The following is a 16,483-nucleotide window of genomic DNA, read 5'->3' as shown; positions in this document are numbered from 1 at the left end:
ATTTATTTGTATTCGTATTTTTTCTGTAAACAATCACACCTCCAGATCCTCCGCTTCACCCCTCTCCCCCTCTCTTCTATGCACACACAAATCAGAACACCAATTTTTTTCACTCATTTACACTCTTAGAGCATAGTCTTGCTCTATTTTGAGAGTTTCTGCTCCAACTCTTATTTTTTAAACAGAAGTGACTCGGAAGTGTTTCCAGACATACACATCAAAGAGTAAAGAGTAGACACCGTGAAAAATTCCAACACAATCTCTATTATTGGGGGCGTTATTTTTGTTTTTAAAACTAATTTTTTTCAAAAAGCTATAATTTTTGAAGTTCATATTTTTGTTATTAATTATTGCCTCAGAAAATGTTCTGCACATTAATCTTAATTAAAAGTCTTTAATTACAATATTTATTTACTTAAAGAAATAGCACTTAGCTAATATTTATTTTTTCTATTTTAATTTCAATTTTTGTTTTTTCTTCCATTTCAGCATGATAAGAACAATACAACACCTGCCGTCAATGTTTAAACGAATAAATCCCAACAAAATGCTATTACAATATCTGACATTAATAATTACGGTGGCGTGTTGGGTGTACCAACCGACCGGGGCGGTTTTGAGAAATCCAAATACAAAAACTAGAGCAGATTATGACAGCATAGAAAATGATTCGCGATACATATCATATCAAGGTAAGAACAATTATAAAAAAACGACGAAGAAGAAAAAAAGACAACAAACATAGTTTTTATTATTTACTAAACAATCAGAAAAGCCCCCTAACAATTATTGTATTATCAATAAACACCCCAAAATGCGGATTGCCTAACAAATAAACATGTAGATATGGCTATGGTAACGGGTGTTTGGAGAACTCTCTGTCATAGGGGGAGTTTATTTGTTTGGCAATTTAAGAAAAAAAAAAAACAAGTAAAAAAGCTGTAAGTTCGACCGGGCCGAACTTTGAATACCCTCCACCATTTGGTACAAATTTGGCAATTTTCAAAAAAATTAAAATCCATTAAAAATTCTGTTAAAATCTTAAAAGTACCGAATGTAGCCGTATATAAGGGTCTATACAACGACATGGACCTGCATAGGTAACTTTTGTCACAAGCCTGCAAAGACAATTTTCTGGCATAGGCTGTAGTATTCATTACGAGCGAAACTTTTCCTTTGGATCATTAACGGCTTTAAGGGCGTGGGAGGCCGTAGAGACGATATGAAGGCCAGAGGGGACAATTTAGACAAGCCAAAGGCTGTATAGAATAACTGAAAGCTAGGAATTCCACTCTGTCCAAGTAAAGGTTTAAAAGCTCCACAAAAGAGCTAAAGCTCAGGGAGGCTATTTTAAGAAACTAAAGCGACAATTTTGGTTTTGAGGCGAGGAAGGCTACAGAAACGATATGAAGGTCGGAGGGTTCATATATATAAGCTGAAAGGCCCTAGAGGGTGCATAGGCAAACTGAAAGCCAGGGATTTCTGTAGCCTTCATTACGAACTTCAAATACTAAATTTGAAATAGTTCCGGTGAATAACGTCGCTAAAATCATAAAAATACCGAATATAGGGAGGTTCCGTTATATGGGGGCTATACAAAGACGTGGACCTGCACAGACAATTTTCTGTCTTAGGGTGTAGTATTCATTACGAACTTCAAATACCAATTTAAAAAAAAATCCGGTGAATAATGTCGCTAAAATCGTCAAAATACCGAATATCGGGAGGTACCGTTATATGGAGGCTATACGAAGACGTGGACTTGCACGGACAATTTTATGTCATAGGCTGTAGTATCCATTAGGAACTTCGAATAACAAATTCGAAACAATTCCGGTAAATTATGTCGCTAAAATCATCGAAATATCGAATATCGGGGGGTACCGTTATATGGGGGCTATACAAAGACGTAGACCCACATGGCCCATTTTCTGTCTTAGGATGTAGTATCCATTACGAACTTCAAATACCAACTTTGAAACAATTCTGGTAAATAATGTCGCTAAAATCATCAAAATACCGAATATTTTGCGGAACCGTTATATGGGGGCTATACGAAGACGTGGACCCACATGGCCCATTTTCTGTCTTAGGATGTAGTATCCATTACGAACTTTAAGTATTAATTTTGAAACAATTCCGGTGAATAATGTCGCTAAATTCATCAAAATACCGAATATTGGGAGGTGCCGTTATATGGAGGTTATACGAAGGCGTGGATCTACATGGCCCATTTTCTGTTTTATACTGTAGTATCTATTATGAACTTCAAATACCAAATTTGAAACTATTCCGGTAAATAATGTCGCTAAAAGTATCAAAATACCGAATATCTTGCGGATCCGTTATATGGGGGCTATACGAAAATGTGGACCTACATTGCCCATTTTCAATACCAAAAGTCCTGCAGACATGATACACATTTCAGTAAATTTTTATCAACGTACTTCATTTCGTTCGGAAGCTAGAGTGATTTCCACAGACGGATAGACGGACGGACATCGCGAAATCGACATAGAATTTTATGCTGATCAAGAATATATATACTTTGTGTGGTCGAGGTGTTACAAACGGAATGACAAACTTAATATACCCTCCATACTATGGTGTAGGGTATAAAAATATTAAATGATTACAACCACCCTGCCTTTGCTCAGGGGAGATGGACCCCAGCTTGATCGCACAAATGTTTTCAAACTTTTCCTTACTAAAATGTACTTGAACTTTGTGGAGAGTGGTACCTCTCATCCTCCCCCCCTTCCACATCTGAATATGGGGTGCCAAATGAATGATAATTTTTCAACGTCAAACAACATAGACATCACGATCCATCTTCATTGCCTAACAAGTCTCCGACAAGATCATGACGAAGATCATCATCTTCAGATCTGATCATTGCTCAATCTCCTCCTCATCTTCTTCAATTCTGTTGAGTTTGCACAAAAAACAAAAATTCTCTGATTAATTTAAATTTATTATTGTTTATTGTAATATAAACTAAATAAACATGAACAAAAAATCTACGTTTTTTTTTGCTGATAACGCAGCGTCTAGTTCCAAAGCATCCCAGCCATGATTGGGCTCTGGTACAGCTGCTGCCGCTGATAACGCACAATTCTTTGCGGCAATAATGCGGAAGATTGCTTTGTTTTATGATTCTTAAGAATGATTGAAAGTAAGTGTAAAGTACATGTGTACACACTCAATGTGTGCGTGCGTCCGTGTGTGTGTTCCATCACACAACAAAAAATATGTGTTAATTGACAATCTTAAAAAAACAAAAACAACAATAAAACATTCTTGTACAATTGAGACAAGAGACAACAACAAGATAAGAATCAAGTGAAGACAAAAAAAAACTGAAATAGTTACGATGATTTGAAATAGAGCTAAACGCTTGTGCCAAATGACACCTACACAGAGAATAACTGTCACAAATTAAATTCATTATGGCACGAGCGAAAATTTTCCTTCCGTAACGATTTTAAGGGCAAGGAAGGCCACAGAGACGAGAAGAAGGCCAGAGGGGCTATAAAGGCCCAGGCATATAAGAAGAGAAAGCTAGGAATTCTGCTCTGTCCAACTAAAGGCCTAAAAGCAGCACAAAAAAGCTATAGCTCAGGGAGGCTTTTTAAGCAGCTAAAGCGAAAGTTTTTTCTTTGGATCATTAAGGGTCTCAAGGGCGAGGGAGGCCAAAAATGCGAGATGAAGGCCAGAGGGGTTACATAGACAAGCTTAAAGGTCCGAGAGGATGCTTAGGCAAACTGAAAGCTAGGAATTCTGCCTAGTCCAACTAAAGGCCTAAAAGCTCCATAAAAAATCTAAAGCTCAGTGAGGATATTAAAAGCAGCTAAAGCTGAGGGGGCTATTTGAAGCGGCTAAAACGAAAAATTTCCGTTGGATTATAAACGCTTTTTAGGACGACCAAGACCACAGAGACGAAATGAAGTTCAAAGGGCTTACATATACAAGCATAAGAGCCCGAGAGGACGTTTAGGCAAACTAAAAGCTAGGAATTTCTGTACTCTCCAACTAAAGGCCTAAAAGTTCCACAAAAGAGCCAAAGCTCAAAGAAGATATTTAAAGCACCTAAAGCCCAGGAAGGTTATTTGAACCGGCTAAAGCGCAAAAATTCCTTTGGATCATTAAGGGCGAGAAAGACCGCAGAGACGAGATTAAGGCTAGAGGGGTTACATATACAAGCTAAAAAGTCCGAGAGGATGTTTAGGCAAAATAAAAGCTAGGAAATCTTATCTGTCTAGCTAAAAAACCAAAAGCTCCACAAAAAGCTAAAGCTCAGGGAGGCAATTTTAAGCAATCAAAAGCGAAAACTTTCCCTTGGACCATTAAGGGTTTTAAGGGCGATCGAGACCATAGAGGCGAGATCAAGGCCAGAAAAGGCAACATAGACGAGCTGAAGGCTGTATAAAGACAGAAGTGGTTGTATAGGCAAACCGAAAGCTAGAAATTCTGCTCTGTTCAAATAAAGGCCTAAACGCTCCACACAAAAAGCTCAGGGAGGCTATTTTAAGCAACTAAAGCGAAAACTTCCCCTTGGCACATTAACGGTTTTATGGGCGAGGGTGGCCATATAGGCGAGACGAAGGCCGGAGAGGTTACATATACAAGGTTAACGACCGGAGAGGATATTTAGGCAAACTGAAAGCTAAGAATTCTGCTTTGCCCAACTAAAGGCCTAAAGCTCCACAAAAGTGCTAAGGCTCAAAAAGGCTCAGCTTAAGCAAAAACTTTCCCTTGGATCTTTAACGGTTTTAGGGACGAGGGAGACCAAAGAGACGAGAAGAAGGTCAAAGACGTTACATAGACAAGCTAAAAGGCCTGAGAGATGCATAGGCAAACTGAAAGCTAGAAATTATACTCTCTCCAAGCAAAGGCATAAAAGCTACGCAAAAAAGGTAAACCCCAATTTGAACCAGCTAAAATTTACATGGGATATTTTGACGAGCTTGGGCTCAGTGAGCCCATACGGATCAAACAAAGCACGTAGGGGCAGCATAGATGAGCTTAAGACCATGGAAGTTGAATTGCAACATTGAGACCAGGAAGAATAATTTGGTTCAGGTAAAGGCAAAATAGGCTGTATAGACGATCTGATTTCCCTAGTCATCATTTCGTCAATAAAGCCTCTCGATCAAACAAAGCACGTATGGGCAACATAAAGGAGCTTAAGGCCATGGATGCTGTATTAAATTATGAACCGGGAAGAATAACAAAAAACGAACTGAAGGCCTCGGAGGCTATTTCGTTCAGCTTCCAGATTTCCCTAGTCATCATATCGTCTATACAACCTCTCTTGCATTAAGCTGAACCAAATTGTCTCTGACTCCTTCAGTTCGTTTTTTGTTATCCTCCATGGTTCTCAATTTTGCCATTCATTCTATATATAATAGAACTAGAGGACATTTAGTCGATATCAATCAGATAAAGCCCAGATATACTGACATAAGGCCACCGAGGCTCTATAGCAAAGCTGAAGACCAGGAAACCAATTTGGTCCAGATAAGGTTTTGATTTAGATTTTTCGGAATCCAGGTGTTGTGTGATGGCTATGGATGGGATATATATGGTCCAGATAAGGTCTTGATTTAGATTTTTCGGAAGGTAGGTGTTGTGTGATGAATTACTTCAAAGCCAGGGAAAATCCTGAAGGTTAGGGAAGCTACAAAGGCTAACTGAATACGAACTAACGACCGATCAAAGAAGCTAAATGGATCACTTCAAGGCAAGAGAAGCTTGTTTGACGAAACCCAAGCAAGGAAAGCTAAACAGACAAACTTAAAGCTCAGGAGGCCGTGAAGACATGCTGAAGGCCACAGAAGCTTTGTAGGGCTGCCGAAGGCTAGAGATGATGTATAGACTGTCTAAAGGCAAGGAAAGCTATACAGACAAACTTAAAACTCAGGAGGCTGTGTGGACATGCTAAAGGCCAAAGAAGCTATGTAGAGCAGCTGAAGGCCAGGGAATGTGTATAGATTGCCAGAAAGCATAGGAAGCTATATAGACAAGCGTAAAGCTCAGGAGGGGGTGTTGACATGCTAAAGGCCACAGAAGCTATGTAGATCAGCTGAAAGCCGGGGAATGATGTATATACTGCCTGAAGGCCAGATGAATTCTTTAGCCGAGAAGTAGCTCCGTAAAGCTATATAGACAAGCCAAAGGACGGCCGACTGGACTAGACAACTACCAGATGGGCTATAGAAATACTAGAAATATTAAATAGAAAAACTATAGGCCAGAAAAGCTATACAGGCGGCCTTAAAGCTAGGGAGTCGGTATGCAACTGCTGATCGACAAAGATGACCTGTGGAACAGCTTAAGGCCAGGACCGCTGTAGATAGGTTGTATAGCCTATATAGACGAGTTTAAGGCAATAGAAACAAAATATGAATGGTAATGTTCATAGATCAAATGGATGGAGTTCAGGGAGGCTAGGGGGCATAAATAGATGAACTGAAAACAAGGAAGGCATAATAGAGGAAATAAAGGTTGCAAAAGACTGCAAAGGAATGCAAAGTTGTTAAAAGCGAGGAGGCTATATTGACTATCTAGATGCCTGAGAGGCTGTGTAGAGCATTTGGCGGCCAAGGAGTATGTATATACGAAATGAAGATCAGAGGGGTTGTATAAACCATCTGGGGTTAAAAAACAAGTTAAGCCTAAGGGGAAGATATGTAATATAACTAAATTCTCCATAGGCTATAAAGATGGGCTGATGGTTAGATAGGTCTTAGGGTCCAGGCATTGGCCTGAGATTCTTAAAAAAATCAACTGAAGACCAAGGAGACTAAATAGGCCTGAGGAGTCTATATGGACTAGCTAAAGGCCAGAGAGGCTTAAGAGAAAAGGTGAAGACCAGAGAGGCTATATTGACTCATTACGGGTCAGAGATGTCTAAGTCAAGTAAGTTTTATAGATAAACTCAATGCCATAATGACCACAGAGTCATGAGGACTGCACAGACAAACCAAGGGCTGGTGGATCGTAAAGACCCGAAGTTTGAAAGCTATGTCGAAAGCTTCGCTTGGCCGTTGTGAGTTTTTCTATGGATGAATTGATCTAATACGATTTGGTAGTCTTCTCTCTACAATAGACGAAAAGTATATTCAGACACAAAATCTACATAAACAAGGTAAAAGAGCCAGTGAACCTCCATGGACAACCTGAAAGGGCCATGAGGCCACATATCATTTTATCCAGTCTGTACTCTTTATTTCTTTCTTTCATTTATGTATTTAAATTTTTTTTTCATTTTTCTTTCTTTATTCACATGATACGAGCGTGAATCAATATTTTGCTTACTTTAGCATATTTTCGGACCTTCATCGCCAAGCCAGTGCAGTTTATCAGAAGTTTTGAAACTCTAGACTTTATGTAGCCTGTTTCATACAGAGTCTTATCGTTTACTTGGGGACACATGAAAGGGGTCCCTTGTTGTCTGAGCAAAATTGCAATGTTTGCACTTTTTTTTTTTTTTTTTGAAACGGCCATTGAATATTTCATATTGTTGTTATAATTTAAGAATTTTTTGATTCAATATTTATTTATCAAATTCCCGTTTTGGTTTTACAACCCATGGCCCAATAACAAATAATAAAGGGGGTTCAAAAAGTGCCACAAATCAGATACTCTCACTCTCTCTTTCTCTCTCCCTCCCTCTCTCTTGGCCAAATCACAATAAAAGGGGGTTTTTAAAGAAGTGCCACCATGACCAGACATTCTCACGCTTTCTTTCTCTCTCTCCCTCTCTCTCTCTCTCTCTCTCTCTCTTCATGAGCAAATCGCCGAAGATTGATGAAAAATTATAAAATCTTAAAAATTTTTTTTCAAATGACCCTCATTTTTATTATTTTCCTCATTAGTTAATTTCATAGAACGACCATTCTCCTAATTGTTTATGCAAATTGAACCCTTATAATGAAAACGTAACCCTTAAATTATAATTCCCTAACAATCAAAGACCGAAACACACACACATGAAATCCACAGGAGGCAATGGGACAAACCGCCTACTTCGTAGACATCTAAATTTTGTAATCTCTGCCTTGAATGTGTCAGCAAATTGTAAAAGATTGTCCCGCATGATAGCGGCAGTCGCTTTCGCCGCCTACACCCCATCGAGATTTGGTGACAAACTCACTAAATTACTATCTTCCAACTGTGATATGATATTGGAAAAGAGGTACACCAAGGGGTTACCCTCTAATCAGTGTTGGAAAATCTCACCGTTTTTTAGATGAATGACAAATTACACTTATCTCTGGTTGGGCTCTGACTGGCAAATAAGATATGAGATTTGTGGTTAGAGATGTCATGTGACATCTTGATAACGAAGGATGGTGGGTAGGGGTAGGAGGGGAGCTGTAAATTGACATTATTTATTAATGCTTCATGGAAATTGGATATTTCATTGGATTCTAGATGAATAAAATAATAGGTGATTAAATATTGATTTAAATGGGAGATTTTGTGAATGGGCCTCTTTATTGAGAAACCGCAGGGATTCTTGGTGAAAGACCACAAGAAATTCATCAGGGACTACCAGGAGGTAATTTTATTAGGCGTCAAACAGGGTGTGTTTACCGGTTACAACAAGACAGCTTTAAAATACAAAGGATGACCACAGGTGGGACTTAATCAAATGAAATGTTAGATAGTGCAGCGTATGCACACCATACGATTATAGAGAGACATTCATGGCACAGTAGTCCGGGCATTTTATCTCGTCTATAGGAATTGACTTTACTGACATGGACTTGTGGAGCTCACATATGGAGGGACTCACATTGACCCGAATCGGCTTTTCAATATATAGCCTCATTAGTTCGCGCAAACTTTTTTATGGATAACATAACATCTCTGGTCTTTAGATGGGTCCACTGGCCTACACCAAGTAAGAGCATCTCTTATCTACAGCTGGTCCATAGATTTTTTAACTTCAACTTGACTATAGAACTTTTCTGGCCAGTTCATATGACCTCCATGACCACCAATCAGCTTCTGAGCCGTACGACAGCTCGAAACAGCCGCTTTGGCCTTAAGCCAGTCTATATAATCTCTATAGCTCCCAGTTGGTCTATAACCCTCTTTGACGTTTGGATAATCCGACTTTCATTCTGGCCCGGCAATTGCAGTGCTCTAACGACTTGGACTAGTCCAGCTCGCGTATGGAGGGATTCACATTGATCCGAATCGGCTTTTCACTATATAGCCTCATTAGTTCGGCAAACTTTTTTTATGGATATTATAACATTTATTTTCTTTAGATGGATTCACCGGCCTGCACCAAATCAGAGCATCTCTTATCTATAGCTAGCCTATACATTTTTTTTTAACTTCAACTCGACTGCTGAACTTTTCTGGTCTTTAGCAAGTTTATATGACCTCCCTGATCAGCTTCTGAGCCATACGACAGCTCTAAACAGCCACTTTGGCCTTAACCCAGTCTATATAATTTCTATAGCCCCCAGTTTGTCTATAACCCTCCTTGACATTTGGATAATCCGCATCGCCTGCATGGTTTTTACAACAACTCTAAGCAGCCACTGTAGCCTAAATACAGTCTATATAACCTCTATCGTCTCGAGTTGGTCTATAAACCCTCCTTGCCGTTTGGATAACCCGCATAACAAATTTGGCTTTTATTTCATCTTTATCGTTTCCATGGCCCTTAGCTCGTCTGTACATTCCCTATGGTCCTCAACTGGCTTTTATAGGCTCCTAGGCATTTTATCCGTCTTTATAGCCTACATGTTTTTCTGCTGACCCATATGGTCTTCCTAATCATATTTACGTCTTTTTCGTTTGCTTTTTATAAAACCTCTCCAGCCATCAGACCATTCACATAACCTCCCTGATATTCAGATTGTCTATATAGACTCTCGGGCTTTTGGCTAGATACTAAGGTTTCCCTGGCCTTGAGTACATCTATTTAGCATATCCGGCCTTTAGCTCATTTTTGAAGACTAATTGTCTTCCAGGACGACTGTATGGCCTCTCTGATATTTTCTTGATCCTACGGCCTTCGTTGCCTGTAGTTCGTCTATATAGCTTAGTTGATATTCAGGCGGTGCATTTAGCATCCCTGACTTCTAGGGAGTCTGTGCTTTTTTTGCCTTCAACTGGTCTATTTGCTGCTTCAACACGCCTATGAAGTCGATTTTGCCTCTAACGGTTCCATATGACCCAACTGACATTCGCCTGGTCCGTAGAGCTTTTCTGGGCATTTGCCTCTAACGGTTCCATATGGACTCTGGTCTTCACCTGGTAAGGGTTTTACAGACCCTTAACTGGTAAATACTACCCAACTGCCACTTACACAAATTTACTGACCTTCATGCTCGCTCTTACAGTCTCTTTGGCCCTTAGCTAGCCCATAAAGACCCCTTGACTATACTGTAGTATATATGGCCTTTCTAGTCATCAACTGCTCCATATTCCTATAATGGACTTTAGTTAGTCCATATAGATCGTCTACCCTTCAGCTGGTCTATGCTTTTCCATTTAGCCTCTCTGGGCGACTAAAACTCTCCTTATTTTGACTCCAATTGCCCAGTCCCAATTCGACTATTGGGACTCGAATTGCTCCCTCACAACTCTTCTATAGAGAGACTCATACTGACTCAGTCTGTTCATGTGTCTAAAGAAACACTCACACTGCTCTGTCATAGCTTTTTATACCCTCCACAATACTTAATTTTGCACAGATCAGTCTTTTGTCTGCAGTCGGGTCAGGTTCGAAGATGGGCTTTATCGGTTTACGATATCATAAATCCCCCATATAACGGTATCCCGATATTCGGTATTTTGATGATTGTAGCCAAAAATTTTTTTAATGAAATTGTCTTAAAATTTACACAAGGAGTTCCTTCTGGGTACTTTAATAGAGAATTGTCTATACAGATCCACGATATCGTATACCCCCCATTTGACGGTACCCCTCAATATTTGGTATTTTGATGATTATAGCAAAATTTTTCAATGAAATTATCTGTTCAAATAGCTCCTTCTGAGTACTCTTCCCCCTGGAAGAGTATTGTCGACATACGTCTACGATATCGAAAATTCCCCATATAACGGTACCTCCCTATATTCGGTATTTTGATGATTTTAGCTATACTTTTCATTGGAATTGACTGAAAATCCACACAATAAGTTATTTTTGACTACTTTAGTCCCTGGAAGAGTACTGACTATATAGGTCCACGATATCATATAGATCCCATATTACGGGACCTCCCGATATTCGATATTTTGATGACTTTAGGGACATTACTCACCGGTGTTGTTTCAAATTTCATGTTTAGAGTTCGTAATGCGAACTAATATTGTCCATGCAGGTCCAGGTCTTCGTAAAGTGCCCATATATCGGTACCTCCCTACATTCACCGGATTTTTTCAAGTTTCGTATTTGAATATTGTAATGCCCTTTGATAAAAGTTGCCTATGCGGGTTCACGTCTACGTATAGACCCCTATATAACGGCTTTATTCGGCACTATTAAGATTTTAACATAATTTTTAACCGAAAATTTTCAAATTCGTTCCAAATGGTGGAGGGTATTCAATATTCGTCCCGGCCGAACTTGTTGTTTTTTTGCTTGTTTTTTCTCTTTGAGACTCCAAGTACTCAGTCGCCGTATGTCTATGAAGTGTGGAACTCTCTAGTGGAACTCTCATTGACCCGACACAGCTCGTCTATTTGGACTTAGAACTCATAATCCAAAGCAGCCATTTATTTATTAATTTGTATATTTTCCTCCTTTCAGATTTAATGGAAACGGCAAAACGTTTTACCGAACCCGAAATAGCATCCTATTCCGAAATGTTGGTTGATGTGGCGCGAAACCAAATTATTGTGGGTGCAAGGTAAGTCGAAGTTACATTTTTAACGCCCTCAATTGGTTTGTCAATTTGCCTGCCAAACCAAACAAATTTTGAAAATTTTTTCCGACCAAAAAGCAATTTTTTAAATTTAAACTTTATACCCAAATTTCCACTTTTAATTTTCCGATGACAATATTCCAACCAAGCCGACAAAATATTAAAAATGTTTTCCTTAGAAATTCATCATTAATTTTTGGGGTGCAATTTTTTTCAACCACCCACCATTTTTTGTTTTTTTTTTTATTATTTTATTCCCAACAAATTTTAAAAATATCCTCCTAGAACTTCAAGATGTAATTTTAGGTTGAAATATTGTTTTTGATTCATCCCAATATTTTTTGATTTTTTTTTTATTCCCAAAACTTCAATATTGATTTTTGGGGTAATAACCTTTAAATTTTTCTCTCAGAACTTCATCATTAACTTTTGGGGTAACATATTTTTTTCAACCAATCCCACCATTTTTTGATTTGTTATTATTTTATTCCCAAAATTTCAACATTTAATTTTCGAGTGAAAATTTTAAAAAAATTCCTCCCAGAACTTCAAGATGCAATTTAGGGTTGACAATTTGTTTTTTACCCATCCCAACCTTTTTTTTTTTTGATTTTTTTTATTTTATTCCAAAATTTTTAACATTAAATGTTAGGGTGATAAATTTTAAAATTTTGCTCTCAGAACTTCACATTTAGTTTTCGGGTGACATTTTTTTCGACCAATCACAATTTTTTTTTTTTTTTTGATATTTTTTTTATTTTATTCCCAACAAGGTTTCTACACTTTATTTTAGAGTAACAAATTTTAAAATTTTGCCCCCAGAATATCAATATTTAATTTTTGTGACATTTTTCGAACAATCCAAACATTTTTTGATTTTTTTTTTTAATTTTATTCCCAAAGTTTCAATCTTTAATTTTTGAGTGACATATATTAAAATCTTGGTCTCAGATCTTCAAGATTTAATTTTGGGGTGACATTTTTTTCGATCAACTCGAGCCTTTATTTTTTTTTAGTGTTTTTCCCAAAAATTTGAATTTTCGACAAATCCGAGAAAATTTCAAAAATTTGCTCCCAATTTTTCAACATTGAATTTGAGCGGCATTTGAAGAGATTTTGTAAGGTTTCCCTCTAGATTCGAGAGTTTAGAAGTAACCTATATTATCTTAAAACAAAAACTTATCAGATACCCTCTAATGTCCAACAGAACGAAAACTATCAACACCACCTCTTTATCATTACGAGTACATAGATAAAAACAAACCTATCTTATCGGCTATATAACTTATGAAATAGCAATAAACGATTTGATAAAAAATAGAAGAGTTCTGAAAATTAAACTGGGTTAGGTGCCCTCAAAAAAAAAAAAAAAAAAAAACATAAATAGTAAATAAATACAAAAAAATTGAAAACAAATTTGGTAATATTTGGAAAGGCAGGAGAATCCCTTTAAACCCAAAACCACCTAACTCATTTGTGGTTTGCCGTTTTGAATACGGCGCGTGTTATCAAAATAGTTATTGATAGAAGAGAGGAGGGTGGAAAAGAGGGAGTAGAAAATAAAAAATTAAATGAACATACACAAAACGTAGAAGAGAAAATTGAACTATAATTTCTATTGACAAACAAAACGAAATGAAATTCAATTCCAATTCCAATTTTTGTTTTTTGAAAATTTGATAAGAGAACCATGTGGTCAGCACGAATTGTAATTGTAGACGAGTTTTTTTTTTTTTTTTTTTTTTTTTATTTGTGTTCGGTTTGAGCTTTTTGTGATTTAACTTGGGCCATAAATATTGCCATGTAACACCCCTCATTATCGGCGAATGTCTGTTTTATTTAATAGTTTTTATTTTTTGTTGGGATTCAATTTTTGTTTCAAAATTTCCTAACCATAGTCCAGTTTAGCCAGGGTCAAATCAATGATATTTTATTACACGGCGACCTTCCTCAGAGATAGTGATAATGGGGACAATGATCAGACACAGATAGAGATAATGGAGACAATGTTCAGCCATAGATGGAAATAGAAAGACAATGGGAGGAGGGGGAAGAGAAAAACTCAACATTTTACCTTTTATGAACTATTATTTCCATTGAAGAATAATTAGAGGTTTGGCAGCCTTTCAAAGTCCCCCTACTGGGTCCAAATGTCTGCAGAAGCTCTCAATATTTAGAAGACATCTAGAAGACTCAGATAATGTCCACTTTTGGAAACCATAGAAAACCTCATAAAAGCCGAAAGTCATAGAGGACTTCTACAACAGGGTCAGGCAAAAGCAGGTATGCGTGCCTTCAATATCCATAATTCTTTCCACACAGTAACAAAAATTAGGAGAACATACAAGTGCGGCTCTCTATCCGGCTCTGCTCTACAAAATGTCTTAGAAGTTGATAGTGGCGACAGCGTTCGTAGAGTTAATGCAATAGGGAGATTGAGAGAGAGAGAAAGAGAGAGTACAAACAAAAACTTTATTTTTTAACTTTAAGGAATAACTTCTTTCATTGAGGAACTGTAAGGGGTTCTGTAGAAGATCCTTACAGGGACTCTCAGTTACAGTAAGTCACATAAATTTCTTCTACATTTAGAAGACCCCGAGGATGCTCATTTTTCGGAAACTATAGAAAATCAAATTAAAACCCTAAAGCCATTGGAGATCTAAAAAATCCCCAGATTCAGAGAAAGAGTGTAAGAGAGTGAGAGAGAGGGAGAGAGAGATCGTGATATTCAGACGAAAATCATGATATTTTACCTCTGAGTCATTAATTTTTAATTGGGAACTATAAGAGGTTTTTGAGTTCTGGACATCCTCTCTAGGGTGTAAATGCTATAAAAGACCCCTACAGGGGCTTTCACTTACAGAAAGTTTCTGGAGGATCTTCTATGTGTAAAGTTATCCAAAAGGTCCAAATCGTAATCCTTTTAAAAAGCTAGAAAACCTCTTGAAAGGCCTTGAAGAAGACCTCTATAAATCTCTTAGCTATAGACTATGAGAACAATGATCGTAGAGCAATAGCAAGAGAGAGAGAGAGAGAGAGCGACAATGAGAGGTAAGTTAAAACACGATAATTACTTTTAAGAGAATATACTTTTTACTGAGGAACTATAGGAGATTTAAAAATTCTAGACAACCTCTAAAGATGTAGGCGGTATTCTGTCAAAGACTGATATATTAACTCTCACCTACAGATAGTCTGTAAAATATTTTCTCTCCGTTGAAGATCTCTAGAAGACCCAAATAATTTCTACTTTTAGAAGCACTTGAAGCCTCTTGAGTGTCTAAAGTCATATAACTGAGGAACTAGAGGAGATTTAAAAATTCTAGACAACCTCTAAAGATGCGGTATTCTGTCAAAGACCGATATAGTAACTCTCACCTACAGATAGTCTGAAAATGCTTTCTCTCTGTCGAAGACCTCTAGAAGATTCAAATAATTTCTACTTTTAGAAGCACTTGAAGCCTGTTGAAAGCCTAAAATCAGATAATAACTCTACAGAATGTGTCGGCTATAGATCATAGGGAGAATGGTAAAATAGTATTAGCGAGAGAGAGAGAGAGAGAGAGAGAGAGAGAGAAGGAGATTAATAACACGATATTTTACCTCTAATGAATTACTCTTTTTCACTGAGGAACTATAAGAGATTAAAAAATTCTGGACAACATCTCAAGATGCTATATTCTTTAAGGGACCCCTATAGGGACTCTCAATTACAGAGAGTCTTTAAAACGTTTTCCCTCCGTAGAAGATTTCTAGGAGACCTAAGTAATGCCTACTTTTAGAAACTCTAGAAACTTGTAGAAAATCTAAAGTAAGATAATACCTCTACAGAATGTCTCGGCCACAGATAATAGGGACAATGATCAACAATAAAGACAAGAGAGAATGATCGATAGAGGTATAGCAAAAACACGATATTTCACCTCTAAGAAATTACTATTTTTCGCTGAGGAACAATAAGTGATTCTTTAGTTCTGGACATCATGTCTAGGTTTTACATTTTTAAGGGATCCCTACAGCGACTCAGAAACTCTCAGTTACCGAAAGTCTCTCAAGGATCTTCAATGTTTAGAAGTTCACCAGAAGATCCAGAGGATGGCCTTTAAAAAAAATCTTTAGAAAACCTCTTTAAAGCCACAAGAGAACTCTATATATTAGATATCTTGGTCAGAAATAATGACTACAATGATCAAAGATTAATAGCAAGATAGGGATCAAGAGAGAGAAAGAGAGATTGAGAGAGGAGAGAAGAAATTAAAATACGGTATTTTACCCCTTGTGAATTTCTTTTTTCATGGAGGAACTCCCAGATTATTTCAATTTTAAGACAGTCTCTAAAGGGTCGATATATTATAAAAGACCCCCAATAGATCTCACAGTTACAAAAAGTCTTCAAAAGGTCTTTCACAATGTCTCAGGGAATGTTCTCTTTAAGAAATAAACTCTCTTAAAATCCTAAAGCTTTTTATGCCGCATAGCTAATACCCAGTTATTCAGAATCTTTGTTTCCTGGTCAAAATTCGGTATCTTTTGTCCTCAACAATAATTATCAGGATTAGAATGTTCAGAAGTTTCCGAATTTT

At 37.4% G+C, this 16,483-nt stretch overlaps 1 protein-coding gene across 2 annotated transcripts in view; it reads left to right on the top strand.

Moving 5' to 3' along the window:
* The window catches only part of LOC101901794 (semaphorin-5A), a 70,173-nt gene that overhangs the window by 13,284 nt on the left and 40,406 nt on the right, over positions 1-16,483 (top strand). For both annotated transcript variants that reach the window (XM_059129171.1, XM_011293119.3), the window contains exons 2-3: positions 490-692; positions 11,786-11,885. In XM_059129171.1, the coding sequence (XP_058985154.1) occupies positions 491-692; positions 11,786-11,885 (302 nt within the window). In that variant the 5' untranslated portion in view covers position 490. The remainder of the gene's footprint in view (positions 1-489; positions 693-11,785; positions 11,886-16,483) is intronic.

Source organism: Musca domestica, unplaced genomic scaffold (genome assembly GCF_030504385.1).
Source record: "Musca domestica strain aabys unplaced genomic scaffold, Musca_domestica.polishedcontigs.V.1.1 6, whole genome shotgun sequence".
Taxonomy (NCBI): Eukaryota; Metazoa; Arthropoda; class Insecta; order Diptera; family Muscidae; genus Musca; species Musca domestica.
The sequence above is the reverse complement of the archived record's forward strand: the minus strand, read 5'-3'. Positions and strand labels throughout refer to the sequence as shown.